At 39.8% G+C, this 26112-nt stretch overlaps 2 protein-coding genes across 3 annotated transcripts in view; one reads left to right on the plus strand and one right to left on the minus strand.

Annotated features, from left to right (window-relative positions):
• The window catches only part of LOC124632141 (tensin-like), a 49819-nt gene that overhangs the window by 14105 nt on the left and 9602 nt on the right, over positions 1–26112 (plus strand). For both annotated transcript variants that reach the window (XM_047166829.1, XM_047166828.1), the window contains exon 2: positions 19222–19302. In XM_047166829.1, coding sequence (XP_047022785.1) covers positions 19261–19302 — 42 coding nt within the window. In that variant the 5' untranslated portion in view covers positions 19222–19260. The remainder of the gene's footprint in view (positions 1–19221; positions 19303–26112) is intronic.
• Positions 8425–15340, minus strand: LOC124632142. The gene is made up of 2 exons (XM_047166830.1): positions 14082–15340; positions 8425–9894 (listed from the first exon to the last, which is right to left on the minus strand). The coding sequence occupies exon 2, from the start codon at positions 9772–9774 to the stop codon at positions 8833–8835; it is 942 nt and encodes a 313-aa protein (XP_047022786.1). The 5' UTR covers positions 9775–9894; positions 14082–15340; the 3' UTR covers positions 8425–8832.

Genomic DNA, 26112 nt, shown 5'->3' on the forward strand with positions numbered 1-26112 from the left:
TGTTTGCTGATTCTGTACTTGGACGGACATTGTAGCGGCTTCGTAGAGACATCTCATCACTTGGATGTATCGCCAATCTACTTGACAACGCTGCAGGGACTCCAGAACAGACCAGATTTCAACCGAGTCAAAGGCCTTCTCATAGTCCACAAATGCTAGACACCGGGGCTGATTATACTCTTCGGTCTTCTGTATAATCTGCCGCACTGTGTGGATGTGGTCTATGGTGCCGTATCCGCTCCGAAACCCAGCCTGCTCCGGTGGTTGGAATTCGTCGAGTCTTCGCGCAAGTCGGTTCGTGATCACTCTTGAGAACAGCTTATAGACGTGGCTTAGGAGGGAAATGGGTCGATAGTTCTTCAACTGGGTTTTGTCTCCCTTTTTGAAGAACAGGACGACAACACTCCTACTCCACGCCTCTGGAGTTCTCCCTTCAAACAGGACGGCATTAAAAAGCTTCTGGAGCTCCCCCAGTACGGGCTTTCCTCCTGCTTTTAGTAGCTCTGTTGTAATGCCATCCTCGCCAGGGGCTTTTCCATTTTTGAGCTGTCTCAGAGCGATCTCGATTTCGCCACTGCTGACTTCTGGCAGGTCTTCGGTGAAATGGCGTGTTAATGTGGCTCTAGAATCCTCATTTCCGGGATCAGGTCGGGATGCATGCGATGCGTATAACCGGCCATAGAAATTTTCCACTTCCGAAAGGACTGCCGGCACCGAAGAAACGACTTCTCCGCTTGCTGTGGTCAGCTTCGTCAAGTGGCTTCTTCCAAGAGATTGTACGAACACCTTTGACCCCCGATTCAGCTCAATTGCTCTTTCAATGGCAAGAGTATTGGAGCACCGGAGGTCGCGTCGTACGTGCTTGTTGATCTCTTGGTTTAGAGCTCGCTTAGCTGACGAAGTGACAGGCGGGTTTTCACGTCGTTTCTTCATAAGTCCTAATGTCTCTTCCGAAAGCTTTGATTTCTTGCCCTTACGCTGCATGTTACAGAATCTCGAACCTTCCTCCCTGAGGATCCGAACCACATATTCGTGGTTCTGGTTAACGTCTGTTGTGGTTTCCACGGCGGCAAATCGGTTCTCCAAATGTGACTGGAACGTTTCAGATCCTGTCATGGTTTGGAGCAGTGTTGGTCGGAGCCTGGCCTTCATCAGACGGAAACGTTCGGCCTTGAAGTTGATATTCAGAGAGCCTCGGACAAGTCGGTGATCGCTCCCGGTATTAAACCTATTGATCACGGAGACGTCTCTGAATATGTGCTTCTTGTTCGTCATGATGAAGTCAATCTCATTTTTAGTCATAGTGTCGGGGCTTTGCCACGTCCACTTCCTTTGGGGCCGCTTTTTGAAAAAGGAGTTCATCAAAAAGAGCCCCTCGCGTTCGAGGAAGTTGACGAGCATTTGCCCCCTATGATTCCTGCTTCCAAATCCATGGGATCCTACTGCCGATTCGCCGCAAATCTGTACTCCCACTTTAGCGTTAAAGTCCCCCATGACAACGGTGTAATGGGTCTTTGTAGTGAAGTGGAGGGCCCTTGATATATCATCAAACATATCCTCCACTTCATCGTCTGAATGTGTCGAGGTCGGTGCGTACACTTGCACTACCTTGAGGCTATACCTATCGGTGAGCTTTATGATAAGGTACGCTACCCTGTTCGACACACTAGACACCTCCACAACGTTATCAGCTAGGGACTTATTAACCAGAAACCCAACGCCACCTTGGGATTGTTGGTCTCCCTCTCGGAAGTACATTAGGTGACCTGATTCGAGGGTTATGGTGTCCTCCCCCTCTCTTCGAACTTCACATAACCCTAATATGTGCCACCTAATCTTCCCAAGTTCCACTTCGAGTTGCGCCAGATGCGAGTCAAGCCGTAGCGTGCGGCCGTTGTACGTCGCAAGAGTCAGTTTAGTTTGGTGGCCTCCCGTAACCCGGAGATTCTTCGCACCCCCTGTCCCACCGTAACCACGGTCGCCACCGTGACCGGGAATAGCGGGACTGCCGGGAACTAGGGGCCGTGGCTTTTTTGTGCTGCTCATGAAGGTATTTAGCCTACTGCTATCACGCTGGCCAGACGGGTTGATAGAGGGTTTTTTTCCGAGTTTTCCTTCTCTCACACTGGTGTTCGGTGCATTCTTTACTCCATTAGTCGACTTCTACGACACCCACTGGAAGAAGGGGTAGCGACATACGTATTCTTAAGCCGTCGCTACACGGCCAGAGTAGTTTGTATCAAGTAAATTGATTTGAAGGAGCAGAATATGATTAAAGCACAATTCAATTTGATGAAACTTTGGAATCATAGAATAAATTCCGTTACTTAGATAAGTTCGAGAATGTAATAAGATAATTCTAATGTGCCTTATGTACGTGATACATAATGTTAGGAAGGCAGCGCTGTAAACACGCGGGGCCGCATTATGATGGATGCGCGCGCGCGGGCCGCATGCCTAATTAAGTAATTAAGATGGAGAGATAGGCCGATTGTAGATACTGGCTTTGATACATAGCTTTGGCAGTAGAACAAGTCTACGCAGTCCTCAAAAAAAGAAAGTGCTTTGATTATTATTGCTATCGCCTTGTAGGGTGTTCTCTAATGGTCATTGCAGCAATGCACGTTGTTTCTCAGATATTAATTCACAAATTTTATCTTTGTTGTATCGATAATAATCAATTTCCGTTCGTATTGCAAGAGAAGTAATTATTAGTTTTATGTTTTACAAGTCTCGTGTTCTACCAATAATTTACAACAGTTTAATATCCTATGTACCATTAATCCTCTATAGCTGAGACTAGTTTAGGTATGATGCACTGTAAAATATTAAAGTGGTAATCAATTTTAATGGACGAAGATTTATTGTAATGTGTTCTTGAATAACGATAGCACATCATCCTTTAACCGTCTGGTTAAAATACTTAAACAATTAAAAGATAGAGCAGCTTAAGTTTACAGTGACGATGTTAATGTAGATTTTCAAGTACCTATAAACCAATAGGCTATATTCGAAGCTTTACACTACCACCCTTGTTAAATAAACGCGTTTATTCAGTTAACAGTTGAAAAGGAGCTCACTGCCGTATTACCGAGTTCAGTGTGCCGTCGTATCTTGCAGGGGGCTCCACATCCGCTCGTTGTGGTTTCTGCGGACAATTAAAACATTACGACGCGTCCGTACCGTATAGCTCCATACCGTATCGTACCGCGTCGTACCGTACCGCGTCATGCCACACCGTGCCATTTAGGCCGTGTTATTACATTAGAGCCACGTGGTAAACGTGTGATGCCTTCACATACATTACTGACGCATGCCAGCCTGCCAGGCAATGGAATTTCAGCCGAGACACGTGAATAGGGATGTTTCCCACTTTTGCGGATAATAGGCATGATGACAAATTTTTAAATTCCTTTGTATGATGTAGGTATACGTCTATTTTATATAAAAAATTATTAATTTTAAGAAAATGCGAAGTTTTTTTATCAAATAATTGCATTTTTCTCTGTCCACTTTGAATCCGGCGCGAAAACGCTTGTCAGTGTCATGTCGTCACTTGTGACGTCACGACTGAAATTACAAGACGCAAGTAAACAACGCTCGTGCAATAATTAAGTTTTTAGTGTTATTAAATATGAATTCGAAAGTGCATAGGTGTTGTGGGGTCCCCCAGTGTAAGAACACATCCAAAACAACTCCTGATAAGTTATTTGTGTACGTTCCTCACAATAAAAAAATACGAAACAAGTGGCTTAAACTTGCAAGGCGAGATTCAAAAGCAATATTGCCCAGGGTACAACTTTATTTTTTTGTTTTATTTTTTGCGTTTCAGCTATACGTAACTCACAGCGTCATCACCATAGGATGGCCTGGAGGACCTAAAAGAAAAATCAATTTATAAATAAAGGGTAGAACCATGATAATAGATTTCATTAACATTTACACCTGATAACAAATACATTGTCAAAAGTATTTTTAAGGAATTATTGATAACTAAAATTGTTTTTAATTAAACTAATATTCTAACATAGAAGTTTTTTTAATTAAACTAATACACTTACATGGAAGTTTTTTTAATTAAACTAGTATACTTACATGGAAGTTTTAACATTTCTAAATTCTGCTGAACAAAAATCTTTATTTGATGTCAAAAACTCTCCCAGCATTATGATTTCAATTTTAGGCAAATTAGCGCTGTTTGCCTTGATAAATCCGGGCTCCGTAACTCGTGTTATAAACAATTAATTAATTAAAAACAAAGGTCGCAGTGGAAGTTCACAATAACGAAATGTGACGTTCGCGCGCTTTCGCGCGAGTTGCTTTGAGAGATGACGTCACGAGCTCTGATTGGTGTTCAAGATATCATGGCGGATTGCCTTATTTCGTAATTTTATTTTATAAAAATACACATTAATCACATTATTAATAAAGAAAACAATGCGCGTTTTATATTCCAAGCTTCAAGTTTAATTTAATAAATATATTATTTTAATGATTTTTGATTACTGTCATCATGCCTATTGTGCACAGCAGGACAGTTGTACTTGTACTATTTGTGGGTTTTTGTTTAGACTGATGTTTGTTAGCAAGACTCAAACAAGAAAGAAAATCACATTTGAAAATCTTCTTCTAGGTAAGTATTTAGGACGACGGCATGCCTACATTGAAAGGGTTGTTTAAAAACGACCAGGAAGAACAGCAATCTTTACAATTTGTCAAATATTAAAGTATACAAACAATAGAAGACCACGCAAATAGTATAAAATTACGTTGAAAAGACTTATGCAAAAACACGACTAGGAAATTACAGGAAAAGGAAGCTAATTGTTTGTGAATGCATTCGCTTCTATTCTCTATAGCAGCTATTGCAGTCAGTTTCCTGCGAACTAGAAAATTATCCTGTCACTGAGACCTAGCGGCCGAGACTGTTTATTTATATAATTACATGCTTTTGAAAATTGAGCCAATTTACCCAAGAAGCTTTACATTCAAGACAAGCAAATATCGACCTTATTGAGTGGAGATAGGAGTGCGTGCGTGTGCAGTTGGTTGGTGCAGCCCAGGTCTCCCTGAGGGCGAGTCGGCGTGCTTGCAATTATAACGCAGTTGTTCGGCCACAACCGATCGTTAGGCGACTGCTACCGGCGACACGCTCAAGACGAACAAACATTGCTGTTATCCAACTACACTAATTTCTTCCTACTAACGGTCATACAATTACTCAGAATACTTCATGTCTTCTATTAATATCGTTGCCGCCATCTTTGAAGTTTCCGAGTGATATATTACTCGATTATCGGCTACCGATAATCTATCAATCTGCTATCGATTAATCAGTTTTTTGTGATGCACTTACGCTGATACATTTATCATAATCAAGTTTTGCTCCCAATAATTTATAACGTGATGAGAAATTATTGTTTTTGACTTTCTGTCGAGTGATTACTAAACATTCCGATATGTACCTATCTAGTATGTTAATTTCGTATGTATGCTAATAGGGCAAGTTAATCGAATGCAGTTCGTCGAATAGGATAATTAAGTGTTCATTTTGCTTATGTATTAGCATCTGATAAAGTAACAATGATAATTATGTGCTTGATGATTCCTATGAAGGAATAATACGTGTCGTTAACATCTTTCTCCTTTGAGAAAAACAAAAGTACGTTTTATTTCATTCAAATGTTTTAACTAAGTAGATAAATTTTCCTCTTACCCGCTTTTTCTGTTCCATGCTTATTTGGTTGGTAAATAAATAAACTCTAAATTATTGATCTACAAATACATCAAACATAACGAACAAGAACTCTAATCTCTACGACATAAAATACAGTTAGACTCCATAACCACTCGTTTCGACAGATCAATAGGCTCCAACGGTAAAATAAAATAAGCGAGGTAGTAGGTAAAATAAGCGAGTTAATTAGCAGTCAATAGCGGAACAACTCGCAGAAACGTGTTAATCTCAATGCGCACAGATTGACTCGCGGCCACGACCTCACACTCGGCAACGACATGCAGAAGGACAACACCGCGAATAAGCTCAAAAAGACCCAGATATCCATTATCATCCTCTTGCACTGCCAATTTTATTTGGGTTCGGCGCACCATTCCTCTTCCATACTTGCAACATTCGTCTTTCTGACGTTATGGCACACTTTTTTCAGCAATATTTTTTTCTTTCACCTAACGTCACTGGCCCCTTTGGTCTCCTTCAACTCAATATTTCTATAGGTACTTGACACCTTTCAAATCAGATAGAGATAATAATATCATTAATGAAAACACTGTAGAAAATTCGTTACGGCGAAGGCAATCACAGAGGAAATAAGATAATGCTCTTGTGTTGCTTAGAATTGTGTGGAATACACCTTCTGACTTGATGTATCATCAGAACATCGCGGAGACACGTCCTAGCTTTATGTGAGACGTTGTGAATTAACTCCACAACTGAACCGACTGCGGTGAGCCTGGCGCCTTTAATTAACTGCTTCTATTTATAGCAGAGAATCTCTGTTTACTTTCATACTTTCCTATCATTTTCACAATACTGGTACCTAACCATTCCCTGTATTGTAAACAACACATTATAAATGATGCACTGATAACTAAATACAGGCATAAAACAGTTTTAGGTTCAAATCAGATAATCGTATAATCCGTTCCGACCGCAGAATACAAAATTAGTTGTTCCGGGATATCATGCAAACAGTTTTAGTAGGGAATTATCCATTGATTTCCGACTAACGTTGATGTTATGTGGCATCAAATGAAGCGATACGATCGTGTGCTAGTGACGTGCCGTTAGCTGTAGTGGCGCATCGATATCGATATCTGAACAAACGTCCCTAACGTGTGGACATTGTGTGATTACGTGCGATCACATAATATGCCTCCATAACCGAGGGCTTTATGAATGTGATGCTCATATCATTGTATGGGAGGTAGACAATCAGTAGCATAGCTTTCGTATCACACAATTTGTTTCGGTGATCAATTGGGTGTTCAATCGGTTTACTTTCATTTGTTAGCTTTGAACATTGGACCGTGTTGAAATTAATGAAGTTATCAAAGAATAAGAAGTAATAATAAGGCTTGTATCTAATTTAATACATGATAATGAGTGAGAGTTTCTTTCACGTAACTCTTGACAGCAATTCGATAATAACCCGACAAGTTATTAAAACTTATTACTTTGTTATGAAGGCATGTTTTGTAGTAGCTTTTACAAAACTCTTTCAGATCGGATCCAAATACATACGAAAATATTTTATGAGATTTAAAAGAAGGGCCGACGTTATAAGCTTCAAGTTCTTGTAAATAGATCTTCATTCACAATACCGTGCTTGTTTTCAAACAAACTGAATGATGGACTGAAAATAAAGGCTCCTCAATTTTTAGGGTTCCGTACCTCGAAAGGAAAAAACGGAACCCTTATAGGATCACTTTGTTGTCCGTCTGTCTGTCTGTCTGTCTGTCTGTCTGTCTGTCAAGACCCTTTATCTCAAGAACGCGTGGACGTATCAAGCTGAAATTCACATGAAATACTCAGGTCTATTGTCCCTTTAAGCTGTGAAAATATCAATCTTCTAAACCAAGCCAATCACAAGATACATCCGATTATGTCGATATTTTCAACAAATTTTCGACACTCGCAAAGGAATCAAAACCTACAGGATACTTCCCGTAAACTCAGAGTCTTGAAATTTGGCACGAAGCATTGTCATATAATGCAAATATAGGAAAAATTTCGAAAATCTCATTTTTTTAGTTATATAATATAAAAAAAATATTTTAATAAAATGAAACTTACTACCTTATTTCTCACGAACGAATAAAGGTATCAAATTAAAATTTAAATCAAATACCAAGGTTTATTGTCCCTTTAGGCAGTCAAAAAATCAAACTTCTAAGTTAACGCGATCAAAAGATACAGCAGTTTTACCGACACCTTAGACGAATTTCCGTCACACGCTAGGGAATCAAAACCTACAAGGTACTTCCCGTGAACTCAGAATCTTAAAATTCGGCACGAAGCAACGTTATATAGTACAGATAAAGGAAAAATTGCGAAAATGATAAATTTGAAGTTACATAAAATATTAAAATATTATTTTTGCTTACATGACATAAAATATTTTTTTAATAATTATAAACTTACTACCTACCCTTTTTCACATGAACGCGTTGAGATATTAAAGTTTTGAATAAAACGTGAAATTCATATCAAACACTTCTTATATAATGGCCTCTAAACTGTGAAAAATTTTAAATCATTCAAAGGTCATTGGGCACCTTAGTATGAAAACCATACCCACGGCGGATACGAACGAAATATAGCACAGTATAATGATAAAGGCTCTGATTTACTATGGCATTAGTCGCATTGTACGCGCTTGCGTGATCAAATAAAAAATGCGAATGCACACTTATTACTGGTTTATATTAATTATTAAAACTTTACAATGAATTATTCACTCGAGATTAAGTTATACAATTTAGACTGCAGAGATTCGTTGGACCCGTTACGTATCGGCAGTGGTGTTGATCTCGACGGCCCGTGAAGGCAAGTGGACGAGCGCCGCTCTCGACGCCTCCGTCGTCGCCCCTTCTCCAGCGCGCCGGCGTCACCGTGGCGGCCTCCCGTTGGATGACGCAAGGCGCAGTTTGAATCGCCGCCTGCGATTGGCTCGCGCGCAGGTGGCGTGATGCGCGGCGGGCGCCTCGGTGTTGCCAGGGAGCGCGGGACGCGCTTCCCCAGCATTTTGCCCCGCCGCCCGACTGTGTTGCCAGGCGGCGCAGGCCGTAACATCCTCCCAGGCGTTGAAGGATTCAACTCGACGTGTCCCGGAAGAGGGGACACATGGTGCGGACGGCCCGAGTGACCGTCCCCTTGGTGGTGGTGACGTCCGCTACCCGGCTGACGCCATCCGGGCCGGGGTGTAGGCGCGTGACGCGCCCCAAGCGCCACTGGAGCGGAGGCAGGTTTGCCTCCCGTAGAAGCACGAGGTCCCCGCAGTTGAGGCCTTGCTGCTGAGTCCTCCACCGGGACCGCTGCTGCATCTCGGCCAGGAACTCCTTCTGCCACCTGGACCAAAACTGTTGGCGGATTTTTTCTATGAGCTCATAACGGTTGGGCCGCAGAGCTGTGATGGGTGGCGACGGGACGGCAGTCAGTGGCCTGCCCACCAGAAAGTGCCCTGGGGTGAGAGGAGTGGGATCATTTGGATCTGACGAGAGTGGGGAGAGGGGACGGGAGTTTAGGATGGCCTCGATCTGTGAAAATAAGGTGGCCAGCTCCTCGAAAGTCAGACAGGCCTCTCCAGCTACTCGTTTTAAATGGTATTTTGATGATTTTATGCCCGCCTCCCATATTCCTCCAAAATGGGGCGAATATGCAGGCCCAAACACAAAGCGGATTCCCTCGTTCGCCGAATAATTGAAGACCGAATCTTGGCTCTTTTGCAACATTCTACCCAGCTCATTGCATGCACCTATGAAGTTACGACCATTATCACAATAGATAGCATAGGGTTTACCTCTCCTGGCCACAAACCTACGTATACATAGAATGAATGCTTCAGAAGTGAGGTCGCTGACTACCTCTAGGTGAACCGCCTTAGTGGTTAGACACACAAACAAACATAAATAACTCTTTGTTATGCGGTTTCCTCGACCTTTACGGCTGGAAATTCTAAATGGCCCCGCAAAGTCTACCCCACATGAACTAAATGCAAAGCTACAGTCAGTTCTTACGGCTGGCAGATCGCCCATAATTGGTTCGACAGATTTACCTCGCAGGCGCGTACATACAACGCACTGCTTGGTAGTAATGCGAGCTAGGTTTCTTCCTCCTATTGGCCAATATTCCTCACGAATGGCTGCGAGCAGTGCCTGTGGACCAGCATGAAATAAACGTAAGTGTTCATGTTTCATTAAGAGTTTAGTGACGCTATGTTTCGCATCCAGGAGCACAGGGTGCTTTTTGTTGTAATCAAAGCTAGAATTTCCTAGCCGGCCACCTACACGCAGCACCTTTTCCGTGTCTACAAAAGGATTAAGTGCTAATAATTTTGATCTTTTATGTAATTGATGGCCTTTACTTAAGGTTTCAATTTCTTCATAGAATGTCTCAAACTGACTAAGTTTAATTAGAAGAGTGCCTGCCTTCTGCAGCTCTTCAACTGATAATGCCTGACTTGAGTTTCTTTGACCTTTACAATTATTAATAAAACGAAGTACATAGGCAATTGTTCTTTTTAACCGTAAAAAATTAGAAAACCTACTGAACTCTACGACCTTATTAACTAAATTTTCTTTACTATTTACAGCAAATGTGTATGAGGTGAGAGCTTTGACCTCCGGTAAAGTTGCCTCCTCTGGTGGAGACAGTTTGGTGGGCCACTCGCAGTCCTCTTGTTTTAAGAAGGGAGGGCCTTCCCACCAAAGAGTAGAACTATTCAACACCTGCGGGTCTACCCCTCTTGAAGCCATGTCAGCAGGGTTCAAGCTAGTGGGAACATGAAACCATTGATAATCAGCTGTTAGCTCTTGAATTTCGTTCACTCTATTTCGTACAAAGGTTTTTAGTAGACTTGGCTGCATTTTTAACCATCCTAACACTACAGTGGAGTCGGTCCATATTATTTTCTTATTTATTTTACATTTTAAGGATTCACTAACCTTCTGACAAAGTCTAGCTCCGAGGAGCGCTCCACATAATTCTAATCTAGGTATAGTCAATGGTTTAATGGGTGCTACCCGAGCTTTTGCACATAAAAGGCGTGATGTATGCTTATGTTTGCTATCTCTAGACCTTAAATAAATGCACGCTCCAAATGCAGCTTGTGAGGCATCTACGAAACAATGCAATTCAATGTATTCTGGCCCTTCACACAATACATACCTAGGCAGATGTATATTATACAAATAAGACAAATTATTGCTGAAATTTAGCCAATCTTTTGCCAGTTCCTTGGGTATTGGCTCGTCCCACTGTAATTTGGCACACCATAACTTTTGAAGTAAGATTTTTGGTTTGATAATTGCTGCACTCAATAATCCTAGTGGATCAAATATTTTGCATGTCATAGAGATAATAGTTCTTTTAGTTATCTGAGAAGCAAGTGGCACATTGGTGGAAAATTGAATTGAGTCATTGACTGGAGACCAGTTTAATCCTAGCACAGCCGATTCTTTGCACAGTTCTAAAGTATCACTATTAACCTGTTCGTGCTCAAATATCTGTGGACAGTTGGTACGAAATTTCCTAAGTATGAAACCGGCTGACTCTAAAACTCGCGTGATGCTCTTAAAGATATGTGTCAGCTGATTTGCTGAGGCACAACCCGTACTCAAATCATCGATGTAGAAGTCAGTTAGCATGGTTTCTTTTATAATTTCATCACCACACTCTAGCGCTAGTTGTTGAAGACACCTAGTACTAAGGAATGGCGCAGATGCTGTACCATAAGTTACTGTATTCAACTGATATACTACAATATTGTGCGTTTTCTCACAGCGCCACAGTATTAATTGCAGATGGCGTTGAGACTCATCTATGGCAATCATTCTGTACATTTTAGCAATATCTCCAGTTAGGACAAACCTATGCTCTCTGAAGCGTAATAATATAGACAGTAAGTCGCTCTGGATGACTGGACCTACTGCTTGAATATCGTTTAGCGACTTCCCTGAGGTAGTTTTAGCAGACGCGTCGAAAACTACTCTAACCTTAGTGGTCTCATGATGCTCCTTAATAATGCAGTGGTGGGGAAGATACACACCAAACTGTGGCCTGGCAATCTCAGTTAGGTGACCTAATTCCTTATATTCATTAATGAATTTTGAATAAGCGTCTTTTAACTCAGGATTCTTATCTAACCTAGTCTCTAAATTTAGAAGTCTCTTTTTAGCCATAGCATAAGAATCTCCTAGAGCACATTTAGGTTCTTCCTTTAGAGGCATTAACACTGAAAACCTACCGTTAGCTAGGCGTTTAGTAGTTTCCACAAAGTGCCTTTCACAAAAATGTTCATCGGGTGAACGAGCAAATTGTTCAGAATAACTCTCTTCTATTTCCCAAAACCTTTTTAAGTCATCCTGTAATTCTTGACTAAAACTACAAGTTACTTTGAGGGATTTTAGCCTATCTTGCCCAGTAGGGCCTGACACTAACCAACCTAACTTGGTATCTTGTAGGGCAGGTTTGTTTTTACCTAAATATATATGATTCGCATTTACAATGGACCAATATACATCTGCACCGATTAAAATGTCTATCTGAGATGGCTTATAGAAAGTTGGATCAGCTAGCCTAAATTCCTTCGGTATGGCCAGTTGCTGAACGTTGACCTGTACATTTGGCAAAGTACCTATGATATTTGGTACAACAAGACAGTCAATTGGTATGCAGAACTCACTTATACGCGATTTAATCTCAACCTTTACCCTTTCTGAAATATTTGAAATTGAATTATTAATGCCAGCCACATGAATTGAACGCGATTTGTCACTAACTAAGTTAAGCCTTTCCTTCATTACACTAGTTATAAAGGACATCTGACTGCCAGTATCTAGTAATGCTCTCGCCTGATAGATTTCACCGGTTTGCCTATTTACTATGTCTACAATAGCCGTACCTAACAAAACTTGACCTGCCGCTGCAACTGAAAGTGACACAGGTAAGTTAGAGACCTCCGTAGAGTCTTGAATAGCATTAGATACAATTGGCTCGTTTTTATGTATTAATGAATTATGTTTCTTTTTACAAACACGACACATAGGCCTGGACTTGCACTGGAATGAATTATGACCACTCTTGAGGCAATTTTTACATAATTTTAATCTACTAATTTCAGATAGCCTATCCTCTATGCTCATATTTTTAAACTTGGGACATCCATGTAACTGGTGGTCATCGGGACAGATAATATAACACTTTGCACTGGCACCATGTTCACTGGAAGCGACAAATGCTTTGTTAACTTTAGACTCCCTAGGGTAATTTGACCTTCGGTCACCTTTGTCTGTGTGAACCATGTTAGCAAAATGCATAGTTTCTAATATGTCTGCACGATTTCTTAAAAACATTGTAAAGTTTTCTAATTTATGATAATCTGTCAATGTAGCCCGGTACTCTTCCCACTTAGTGTAAGTGACCGAGTCTAATTTGGATGCTATAATGAAAATAACTAGTGCGTCCCACTTGTCAGTCGGTTGACCCAAAGTATCCAGCGCTCTCAAATTCTTTGACATATGGTCTACTAAATACCTTAATGCCTTATAAGATTCCTTACTACACCTTTCAACAGTCACTAAAGACTTAAGATGATTATTTATAAGAACATTCTTATTATCATACCGTTCACACAGTAATTCCCATGCTAATTTGTAGTTACTAGAGGTAAACTCTATGGCCTTAATTACTCCCCTGGCACTACCTTCCAAAGCCGATCTTAAATAATGGAATTTATTAATTTCTGGAATTGAATTATTGCAGTTAATAATGGAATCAAAAGTATCCTTAAATTCTAACCATGTTAACATGTTTCCATCAAACTTTGGGAGGTGTATGGTGGGTAGTTTTATTCCATTAAATGCATGAGAACAATTACTTTGTTGGTGAGAACAATTACTTTGTTGGTCGACGCTATTGGCCTTATTAATGGTAGACGGGGTAGCCTCAATCAGTTCTTGCGCTACAGAGAGAGCTGAGTAAAATTGGCGCTCAGTAGACTCTCTTTCGTCTAATTGTTCATCTACATCAGAACATATGGATTCTATTTCAGACTGTAACTCATCAAACGTTTTGAACAAATCTTGAAATTTGCTTAGCCTCAATGAGAGCTCTTTTGTTTGTAAGCTTGTAATATCACTAGCCTTTATCTTTTGAATAGTACTTAGATAGTCTATGAATTTAGTTAACCTGCCCTTAATAGTGCCACGCCTTTTAATTAACTCTTTAAAGTTGACCTTCTGGTCAGTATCTGCATCGGTCATTTTGCTAATTTATATATACGCTTACAAGAAACACAACCTAATGCAATACAATGAGCTGAATAAATAAATGTGCAGTGAACCTGACAATATTATGCGCCGCTCCAACACGTGGTCACCCGACTCCCGCGCCGCAGCGTCGGCCGCAACCCGATGTAACAGGCGTGCCGAGGGAATCCGCCGTGCCGTTGGGGCTGCGAAGCTGGACCGGAACCGTTGCCGTATGGCCGGAACTCTGAAATAGTCGGCCGCAATGCTGGTTCACCAAGCAAAGAAATGTGCGTGCACTAGTTCGCGCGCGTGCGTGAACTTTAGGCAGGTGTAATAGGCAATAACCTTGAAAATAAATGCGTGCACTTCGAATGCAAGCTTGCCGTGCTTCGGAAAAATAAAATGTGGTTATGCTTAGCGTGGGTGCGGGTGACTTGATTTAACAATGGTATGTGCAACAAATGAATAATGGAGAAAAATGCCACTTAGCATGTAATAAGCGTAACCCAATTCAAAAAAAAACACAACCCACGTGCAATATAACCTAGCAGTTTGGCCAGTTTATGGCGCCTTTGCCACCACGTGGCACTGCTTTGCCGGAGAAGCCCCCCGACGCTCGAATAGCTAGCCGCCCGCTATTTCACAGCGCAAGAGCACGAGGATCGAGATTGAGAAAGGAAATTAGAAAGGATCAAGGCTTACTCTCCTGGGCTAGACCTTCGGTTGACGTGTCGCCGTCTTCACCGGGCTCCTGAGGCTGCTTGTCCGGGTCCTTCGCCTCCTGCAGTCTCGATGCGGTTACGCAGCCCGACTGGATAGATGGCGGGCTGCGGCACTTGCTCCACGTGCCGACCGACGATTCTCGACGATTCTTGACGCGACGAGACGACGAATAGATCGCGATGTAACGGGTCCTGTCACGGTCGCCAATTTTGTACGCGCTTGCGTGATCAAATAAAAAATGCGAATGCACACTTATTACTGGTTTATATTAATTATTAAAACTTTACAATGAATTATTCACTCGAGATTAAGTTATACAATTTAGACTGCAGAGATTCGTTGGACCCGTTACGTATCGGCAGTGGTGTTGATCTCGACGGCCCGTGAAGGCAAGTGGACGAGCGCCGCTCTCGACGCCTCCGTCGTCGCCCCTTCTCCAGCGCGCCGGCGTCACCGTGGCGGCCTCCCGTTGGATGACGCAAGGCGCAGTTTGAATCGCCGCCTGCGATTGGCTCGCGCGCAGGTGGCGTGATGCGCGGCGGGCGCCTCGGTGTTGCCAGGGAGCGCGGGACGCGCTTCCCCAGCATTTTGCCCCGCCGCCCGACTGTGTTGCCAGGCGGCGCAGGCCGTAACACGCATCAATGTGAACCATGGGAATCTAGAGAAAATCAGGTGTAAACATCAAATATTTTCCTCATTTCAATGGGGAATTTAAACGACCAAGTTTGACGGATTTGAGAAATCATTTCTTTGTAGTGAAAGAGTATACTCGCCGTTTATTTCCATTGTCATCAGGTCAGGATCTGATGATGGAAATCCTGAGAAATCGAGGGCAACTATCAGAAATTGTAGGCATGCATAGGATTAAAACTTGATTCTCAGATGTATGTCTGGTGATACTATCAAACAGTGAAGGTTAAGAGCTTATCTGATGATGGAGACGTGAGAAAGTCGAGAGAACTCGGTATGTTTTAGTTACGTCGTGTTTGGGCTTATATTATTCGTATTGACGAGAACTTTTCACAAAAGTTAAAAATAAAAACTTTTTACAAAAAAAAAAACAACTTCTCAACAAAACTGTTTATATGCATCGGTCTAGATCTCGGTGGTTAAATAAATATAGAGGCATCCTCTAGCTAGACACCGACTTCTAGACCGATGCACCTAACATCTTTTTAATTTCTTTCTTGCTTTTGTTTTCTTGTTGCTTTTTTATATGTTTGAAGTTGGATTTGTTTGTAAAATGCTACAAAATAAAATAATGCCGACTTTATAAAACAAAGAAAGGGACAGAATTACACTTTTGTCAAGGCTCTAGAAACGTAAAGCCAGCAGCCCCGAATCCTACTCTCTACAAGTCGTTGTTACAATTCGAAAGCTACAAGTCGTCCGGCGGTTTCGAAAAAACCTGAAACTGGGGCTCTTTAGGTGATTAATCCCTCAAAAATAAAAGATCCCATTCCTGCAATGGCTGCTTTAACCCAAGTTAGTAGTGAATTCTCATCACCTAAAATAAAATAAGCTCCAACACAAGGTTACGTTATAAATTGTAAAGGAGTTCCCATAACTATATCTGATCTTAGCTGTCGATCCCACAATGGCAGTCAAACCTATCTTTGTGGAAAGTCTTCGCCAATACGAATAAAATATCCCCAAACACGTGGTAGTTGCAACATACCGTTCGGGAGTTCCCTTGACTCTCTGTAGTCTCAATAATCAAATCAGCTCCAAACCTTCACTGTTTACCAGTACCCTCAAAAATACACTCACATGTCTGGTTATGACTCGATGCGTGCCTACAATATTCAAGAGTTGCCCTCGATTTCTCAGGGTTTTCAGATCCTCATCAGATCCTGGTCATCCGGATTGGCACCTTCCTTCTTTATGAAATGTCTTTAACAATAAAAACTAGCATTGCAACCTGTACAATCCTCTGAAACTGCTTGTCTTTTATATTTTTCAAACGATCCTGGACATTCGTCTCCATGGAATTTTAATAAAATATTTATATTCAAAGAAACGTCATACCATTCTCCACGATTTAAAACTACTTTGATTCATGTCCGCCACTTTTTACAAAGCGGGTCAGATATGCCCCATGACCTTTAAGACACGTAAGACAGTTATTTTCAATCAGATTTCTGAATGATGACTATAAAATGTTGTATATAAATAACTTCAATAAAATAACTTTTACAAGGTACTGGCCTACTATTTTAGTTATATTATAAAATAAAAAATATTAACTATTTTGACTCTCACGAAATTACCATAACTATGATTGTTCTAAACTGAACGGTTGGCGCGAAACTCACTTTTTATCTGTACAGCATTTGTACGGAACCCTCGGTGCGCGAGTCCGACTCGCACTTGGCCGGTTTATTCTCTTACTATACAACTAACAGTGGCTTATCCATCCATAGTTTACGATCGTAGAACAGAGCTCTCCAAGTTAATATGGTGTAATTTGTCCATGGTCCCGTTACTTTACGATGTTATACGTCGATTGTTTTCATATTTCTGCTATGAAGTCACTGCTCAACGTATGGCATAGCTTTGTTTTGTGGGCTTCACATACTTCTGAAGCTGCGCTATAGATATGTAAATAACATTATACAGAAAACAAACAAAACATATGTGAATGTTAGATAGTAAAACAACATGGCGCCAGGGAGCCGCATGGATCTCCGTCAAGAGACTGTAACACATCTCTAAAGTAACAAATCTCTCCGTAAATTGTGATTTTAGCAGAATCCAGCGAGTTCTGTTAGCAAATTACGTGATTTTTCATTTAAATTGTCTTCTTCACTTAGAGCTAATTGTTGTTTCTGTCAACTAATTTAAGTTTTTAGAACTAACTGCAAAATGTGCTTCATTTTCATAAAGTTGGTTTTAGCAGTACTTAGGTGTCTGGGTTTTATCCAACTTAATATTATAATATTTTTTTGGAGGTTATTTAGGCTAGCGTAGCTTAGCCTTCGCTGTGTAATGGGCTCAGTCGTCAATCTTTGTCGTGGGCGCCTGACGGCTATCACTCTCACATATCGGTCACGCCCACAAAACTTACTTTTTTGGAACACATTCAGACTATACCAAAATTAACGTTTATGCCTATAACAATAAAATCTGAAATCAAGTAATAAAGCAAAAGTGTATTTACAAGCCGTACAAGGTATCACAGTAACTTCCATGTTTGTTTTAACACAATCATATTTGGGCTCAAGTATTTGGTATAACAACGGGAGGTACGATGTTTTATCAATGTTTATTTTTAAAAGGTGTTTGTTTGACGAAAGTAAATGAATTCTGTATTTACAGTTCTCGTTGGTTTCATCCGTACCTCATTTTAATATCGCTCATGTAATATCTCCGCTATTGACTGTTGTGCAGACAATGTTACCGGGATCCCAGACTTTCCGATTAACTGGAGTACATTGACTGTCGGCTTCCTGCGACTTTCGCTCCGACTTCCTATAATAGTGCACATCTCTCAGGCTTCACGTAGACGGTAGCGTTTAGTTTTAATATTACAATGCCTATAGGAGCTTCACTGCCGTTGTATGAAGTGCTTTAAACAAGAGCAGATAAAATACAGTAGGTTTACTTCTATTATTTGGAATAAATATTTTTTGAATAACTTAGTGATCAGGGCCATTATCTTTTGGTATGATGAGAATATTCAAACATTATTTATTTTAATTAATTTAAATAAAAATGTGATCCACTCAGTAGATGACTAAGTTCAAATTTCTTAAAACGTCTGTCTTTAAACTAATTAGTCTAAATATCACGCTTAAACTTTGCCAATAAACCTCTATCCACTGCATACAATGTGAATAAGTTTCTTCACTATTTTGTTCTAAGCTACAAGTACGACTACTAAGACTGCTGAAACAAGTCCCGAAAATACAATAAAAGAGCAGCGCTGCACTCGTAAACGTAACAGACTATTTGTCTGCGTCGTAAAACTTCTGCGTTGCCTCGCGCGTGGCGCGGCGCAAGTAGCGGCGGGTGCGGTGCGGTGCGCTAGTGGGCGCAATACCGCAGACTCACTTAAAACTTGCCGCTCAGCCTTCGGAAAAATGTTATGCCTTGTTTATAGTAATAGCTGTTGTTCACCATCTAGTGTAACGTTATAAGCTCTTGTTCTGCAGCTCGTGTTAATAGCCTAGAGCTGTTATATTTTTCAGGAGTTATTTTAATAGTTTTAAGAGTAGATTGGAAAAAAGTACTCACAATTTTGTGTTAAGTACCTATATAGCAGTTTGGTTTACGGTTAACTAACAACGTTAATTTATTTTTAACTAATAGATAAAACCCGTGGTGTTGTAGCATCCTTTAAAATGTGCTTGTTTCTAAAGTGTTTCCTTTGATCTAAACATTAATTTAAAATCTGATAAGAAGGCTTTATTAACTCTAGCTTCTGAAATATCGTCAAGATAAGTGTACCAAGTGTAATATGGAAAATGGTAAGGACAGCATGATAATGTGTTATATGTGTTGTTGCAGGCGGAGGAACTGAACTCGCTGGTGGGAGATGCTTTCCGAATGGCGTTCGCCTCGCAGCTGCAGCCCTCCGCGCCGCTCTGGGTAAGGATTACCATACTTTTATGAATCAATGTACCTAATGTTCGGGTTTTTTCCCAAGAAAACTGATACTTTACTTATCTTCGCCTGTGTATGAAAGCTCATTCACACATAGCCACGAGATTCAGGCCGAACGCTTATCATACAATCAAGCAGCATTACATGATCTAGAAATCGAAGCCAAAACCTCCAACAACGCTGTAACGTTAACCAGGAAACCAACAAACTGCATCATTATTAAACGTAACCACAGCTCCTTGCGAGCTATTAATAACGTAACATCTAATATGATTACGAGCTCAAGTTTAATATCTGCTGTGTACACTGCACACGTTTAGTGCAGGTAACATTAGCGATGATTTAGTGTTTACCTCCTGCGCGCTACCCTGGTACTTGCTGCATATAGTGACAATCTTATTTGTGCACGTTTCATTAAAAAAAAAATGGGTCCTAGGACTTAATTAAGTAGCTTTAAAGTCTAGTATATAATATACTATGATAATATTTGTATTTAAATTTATAATGATGTTTCGCCACTGTTAGACCGGGAGCTATGCGCAGAAAAGTAGTCTCTATCTATCACAGCAATGCTAGCCTGTTTTACCGGATTTTTTACATCATTCTAACGCATAATATCAATAGATTAGAGAACTGGACAGCTTATCATTAAAACTATCATTAGTCTTATCTGGTTTCATACGACGTGACGTGTAATGTCACTGTCATTATTGTAATTAATTTTGTCTCCTCCCGTCTCGGATAGTTGACGGATATTATGCGGGTTCGGTTCCAGCCTCCAGTAATTTAAAGCAGTTAAAATAATAGTACAACTTGTGCGGTGACAATAATTATGGTAATTTATAGTTTTAAATAAAAGAAAAAATATATAATCGCAAAGTGAATCGCTTTATCTGCTCTGGACGGGTGGTACCATGTCAATGTGACATTTTCTGGTAAATTATTATGTTTTACATACCGGTTTGAAAAAACTGGTATTATAAAAAGCGTTGTTTAATAACAGTGTCGTAAACATAATTTATACGCGATTGCGAGAAGGCATTGTTTATAGCTTATTTTCAAATAGATTTAAAACCTTCACACCTACACGTATAATTTAAGAATCCCCAAAAAATTTAAGACCCATAACACTACTTAAAAACGAATAAATCAAATTGAAGCAATCAATCAAAGAGGAGTAGCTGCGATAAACAAAAGCAGTGTTTAAGCAAAGCTATCAATATGGCGTCGGTATTATTAGCGGCGCTAAGCGGTCCCGGCTCCCGGTCTAACTCGCGGTAATCATATGTTATGAACTCCCTACTTACTTCTTATTGAGGAACAACATAAGAAGTTTGTTTTCGGGATGATGGGCTTGGCTTTTTTTGTTGGTTGATGATTTGTTGACGGTAATTTGATGGAATGTGAGGTTCCTCGGAAAGAAAGTTCTGGGAAAAACTAACAACGACTCTCTTGAGCAAGAAATTGGTGAATGCAATTTGATGTTATAGTTGTTCTATAGAAGTCTTGATTTAGTTTTTGTAATAAAAGCTTGAGTCACAGTTCGCAGATATTGCCCATTTCTACACGAGATATAAGAAATTGCCAAAGTGGGTTAATTTGTCTATTTTATAAAACTATCGTTTTAGTCCGAAATTTTAAAATCAAACTAAGTTACAGACCAATTAACTTACAATAGTACTTCTAGATTTGGAAATAACGGAACACTTTGGACAGCAAACGTAAAGATTAGAGTTACGCCAATAGTTGTGGAAGAGCGCGTCAAGTGTCGGAACTCCTCCGAGTCGAGATAAAACTGAAGGCTTCGACGCTCTAATGATTACGACGAGAGGGAAACTCCGACAACTCTCAACTTTGTCGGCTCCGACACAGGTAAACGCTCTTAACGACACTTCAAAAATGTTTTATATTATTATTATATTCGGAGAAAAGAATTTATCCGCTTTATGTATAAAATTCAAGGGCCTCACATTTTCTGAAGATTTATACAAAAGTGTTCCTACAAAAGTAAGTTTATTTTATAAGTAGAGGGTGAGCATATTGTCAGACGGATTCAAAGCTGAAAAACTAAAACACTCGGCTACATTCAAATTCCGTACCTCAGCAACGGAGAAAGTAACAAAAAGTCCACGTCATAAATCACAGAGCTCTCTGCACGTGTTCACAAAGTCACATTAGTTTGTCCTACATACATACAGTTTTATATCTATCATCCTTGGGCTCCAAACTTTACCATCTGAATGGAAAACAACATTTTTACATACGGACCCGTGTATTATTAGCGTAGTACCTAAATTGAATTATGACTTTGTGGAATTAGAAGCTATACAACCTTTTAGGGTTAAAATGACCTAGCCAGCATACGTCTAACATAAGACAACAATGTTATTTAAACCCCCACAAACAACATGGGACTCACATTCTAATTCTGGTCACGTGCTTGTCTGAGCGGTCTATAATCTGTGCATTTTGCTCCCGTCCGTCCGATCCGGTCGGTCGGTCGGCCCCGGGTCGGTCCTACTTCGATTGAAACCGCGGCTGCCCCGGACTGTTGTGTAATTAAATTGTTGGATTTCACACTGAAGTTAGTCGTTGAGTTCCGTCGCCAGCACGTAGTTTTGATTGCTTGTTGAAAAGATTAAATTGTGTTTCAGTTAATATAGCGTAGTTTAGTTAAAGTTAATTAAACACTCGTATTATTTTCTGGTGGTTTTCGCTTATTGGCATACTTTGTTGGAACTCTGTAACGGTGTTAAATCGTTAAAACTGAAAGATATGGGTATAATTAAAAAAATAAAAAGAAGGGGTTTAAGTTTCCATTAAAAGGATTATTTACTTGTTTTTAAAATGAATCGGAATTTGGTGAAAATGTTGAATGAATGAGTTGGCAATTAAGGTGTTTAGTGCGCGCGGGCACGGCTCCCGCACGCGCAGATAACGCGCGATTTATTGCAACTCACTCAGATAGGGTTGCCGAATATTTAAAAAGCTTCTTTCATATATGTATAGTAATATTCAAAAGTTATTTTCAGTGTCAAACCGAAGACCGACTTTCTCTACCATGATTTTCTTCCATAATATCTTACGAGACATGAAAACGTTGAGCTAATTCAAAATAGCGTTAAGTTTAGTAAGGTTAAATCATTCAAAGAGAAAAAATAATATAAACTTACCCAATGTGAGTAGTTGCCTGAAACAAAGGAAAAATTAAATTAGCATGGTTTTCTACGCCTTTGTTTATTTAAAATGGCCGACAAAGAAATGTGTCACAAATACTCTCAGATAATGTTTCTACCTTTCTTCGTCACGTGGATGTCATGTATGACATATTGTTGATTTCATATGAATTATTCATGGCTATTAAATTATTCAATACGAAGACATTGTCTTTTTAGTTGTGATTGTTGCACGATAAATTATTATGAATGCTCTTGTATCTATTTGACATAATGTAATACTGCATTATTTAGGTCGCAAAGAAATTGAAAAATTTACTGTACGTATTATTTACACTACACAGTAGTTATAAAGCAGACAGCCTTGGAAAAGTGTCATGAACATTTATTTTTCTTTTCTAATCTTCAAATGTAATTTGGCAACCCTGTTTGTCCATAACTTAGTCGAAGCGTATTGTTTAGATAGAGCACTCCTTACCATAAAACTTTACTGCTCCTTTTATTTTAAACCTTTCGTTTTTAACGCACTGTTCCAGTTTTACATATTTTTACATATTTTATTGTAATTTTTACTTCTTTTAATAATATTTATACTCATTAAACTTCTATGATTCATCAGTTTTAGAACGCATAAAGTAAAGTATTGCTCCAACCAATTAGCTTGCTGGTCTCCAAAAGAACATACTAATAAATCATGGATAATGTATACAAAGTATGCACACATTTCAACACTGTGTCAATCGTTAACCTATCGCACACGACAACACACTCCGCACCCGTGACCTCTATACCTGAGAATCAGTTCACCAGTAGAAGTTGTTAGCGGAACACTTTCTAGCGCAGGAATTCAGTCCCGCTGTCCCCGTAATTAAATAACCCCACCGTTCGGCGATACTGCCGGCTCGCACGCCAATCTATCTCGCATCCCTTTCCCAACACCACTGGCTCCCAATCCCCCGTCCCGCTCTGAACGAAAGTGACTTTCAGACGGCATTCCCATTATTACGACTGTTTAAATTATAATGAAACACGCTCCTGCCTCTTTATACAAATGTTTATTGTTTTGTTTCGTTTATTTTTAAATTGTTTCGAGGTTTTCGGGGAAAAGGTGCAAGAAATACCTTGGCTGTACAGTTTAACAGTTACAAAATACTTTACTAGACTGACTTTTTACAGATACGTAAATTCCAATATGAATTAATAAGTTAACCATTGTCAACAAGAATATAGTTGATATTCAATTTTATTTGCTGTACTCACTATTCATTGTGTGTTCACTATTCGAACGGTGAATTTTCGCAGTTTTTCATGTGGTAGACGTGAGCGTTTCGTGTTCAGGGGCACTAACAGGCAAACGAAAAGAGCGCGCGATTTGCCGCCCCGCGATAAATGTCCGATATTGGCCGCAGACCCAAGGGGTGGTTCCACTGACCGCGGTCTTATATAAAAAAATAAATTGATACTATAAAATCAAGGGTTGAAGTTTATACAGTCATTAAAAATCTCATATCAGCATAACAGGTGATCTACGGTTCAAATAAATAAATAAAAAAACAACGAAATTCCTACTACCACACAGTGAATTGCGAAATTGCCCAGGTCGAAATTGCATTTTGTAAATTATAAGCAAACAAACAAATTACACTTAGTACTCAGACAAAAGCTAATTCATCCAACAGTACATTAGAGAAAGCAATTAGCTTAATTACATCTTAAGCCTACTACTAATTCCAGTAATGAGTGGCCAGTGTAACGTGACACGTAACATACTATGGAACTAACTGTAGAAGTTCTGAGTTTCACATGATGTGAGGTCTAGGTATAGTGGTCCGATGTCTACATTTGTACAGCCACGTCCATATTCAATCAGCTTATGTTAATATTAACGAGTGACGTCACAGCCGATGTCGCTACTAAGTTATTCCACATGAAATATGACGCCACTCAATCTGACATCTGTATAGTAAATTATATTAGAATCCATAATGAAGGATTATGTGAATAAATTACTTAAGAATTTTAATGTCTGCCTTACTTTTTTTGGAGTGATTTATAGTGCGCATTTTATGATTTTATTATCAGGTTTAAGAGAAATATTACTTAATTTGGTAGATTTGCAATAAAAAGGTCTTGCTAATTCATCGTTAAAGCTTATTAACATTCAAATTACTTAATTTATCCATGAGTTATCCCATGCGATATTGTATTTCTAGTTGTTAATAATATTAAAAAAAAATAAACTAAAAAATCCCCGCTATAAGTGTGACCTCGCCCCACACATGCAAGTCACGGTGTCCCGAGGGACGCAGTGGAATGGAATTCATCGTCCGTTTACATGTTGATAGAAAACGTGGCCGATGTGTTCACTGCCACCGCGGCATGTAGGCCAGCCCTAACCCCTGCGGAATTCACATGAAATATTACGCGATTTTACACTCCAAAGTGCCTGGTTTGGATTTCGATTTTTGAAGAGCAGGGCTCCTCGATATTGATTGCAAATATTAGGCAGGTTCTCGGAAGAATAATTTTCACAAGTCTAAGGGATTGGATCTATTGATAAGTCAACAACCCCCGTTAAACTGATTAAAACGCTTTTGAGGTAAGAACAAAGCTCTCTCTTGCTTGTTCAGAATAGACAAAATAACAATTGCTTTATAAATATCCTGTTGTGTTATTCCAACCAAAATGATATTACCAGTGCACATTCTTTTTCTAATTACTTTCACATTCTTTTTCAAAAACGAATTCAGCGCATATTCGAGATAGTTTAAAAGTTCAAACATATTTTAAAAGACAGAACTTCTATTCAACGATAAGGCCCTAATTTAATAAAAGCGTACAATAGCGTGCCTGTGTCCAATAATTAGTAAAAAGTAGTGCGCACATTATGCGTAGGTACGACTCGGCGCGGTATCGCGCGACTGGCGGCTACTGCGCGCTCGCACGCAACTAATAAATATGCTCCCAGATACACATCTGCAGTGCTACTGCTAATTGTATTAAATGTTCCAAACTCAAATATTGTTCTGAAGGTCGGCCGTGAAATTTTGAAAATCACAGAGTTTATAAAGGGCGCCTACTGAATATTTAAGTAAAATAGATGTAACAATGTTAACATTAATCTCATTAATGGGATTTTGCTGCATATTAGACATTAATTAATTGTGTTAGGTCCGTCAACTATTCCAAAATAATTAGCTACAGTACTGAAGTCAAATGTGTTTGCTGTATGATAAGTACCACGAGGCTAAATGTCACATTTGCCTACTCATATTATATAAAATGTATACGAAACTTTCAAAATTATTATATTTCTAATTCACAAACATATCACAACAACAGAACTCGGAGCGCGTTGTTAGTCCTTCTCACTCGTAACTTCTCATAAACTTAGTTAGGTCATATCAATGTAAGCCAGGTCTCCTGTGGCTACACTACTCCGCGTACAATTCCGGCGCATTCCGAGTTAATCCAACTTAGGCAATAATCTACGAATAAATTACCACCGACCTTAAATATGAAACGGAATTTAAATTCACAATGTTCCTCCCAGCTAGACCATCACGGTAACTAGAGCGCATAATTCATATTTGTACCAAAACTATTACGGTCCATGGTT

Source organism: Helicoverpa zea, chromosome 7 (genome assembly GCF_022581195.2).
Source record: "Helicoverpa zea isolate HzStark_Cry1AcR chromosome 7, ilHelZeax1.1, whole genome shotgun sequence".
NCBI classification, from domain to species: domain Eukaryota; kingdom Metazoa; phylum Arthropoda; class Insecta; order Lepidoptera; family Noctuidae; genus Helicoverpa; species Helicoverpa zea.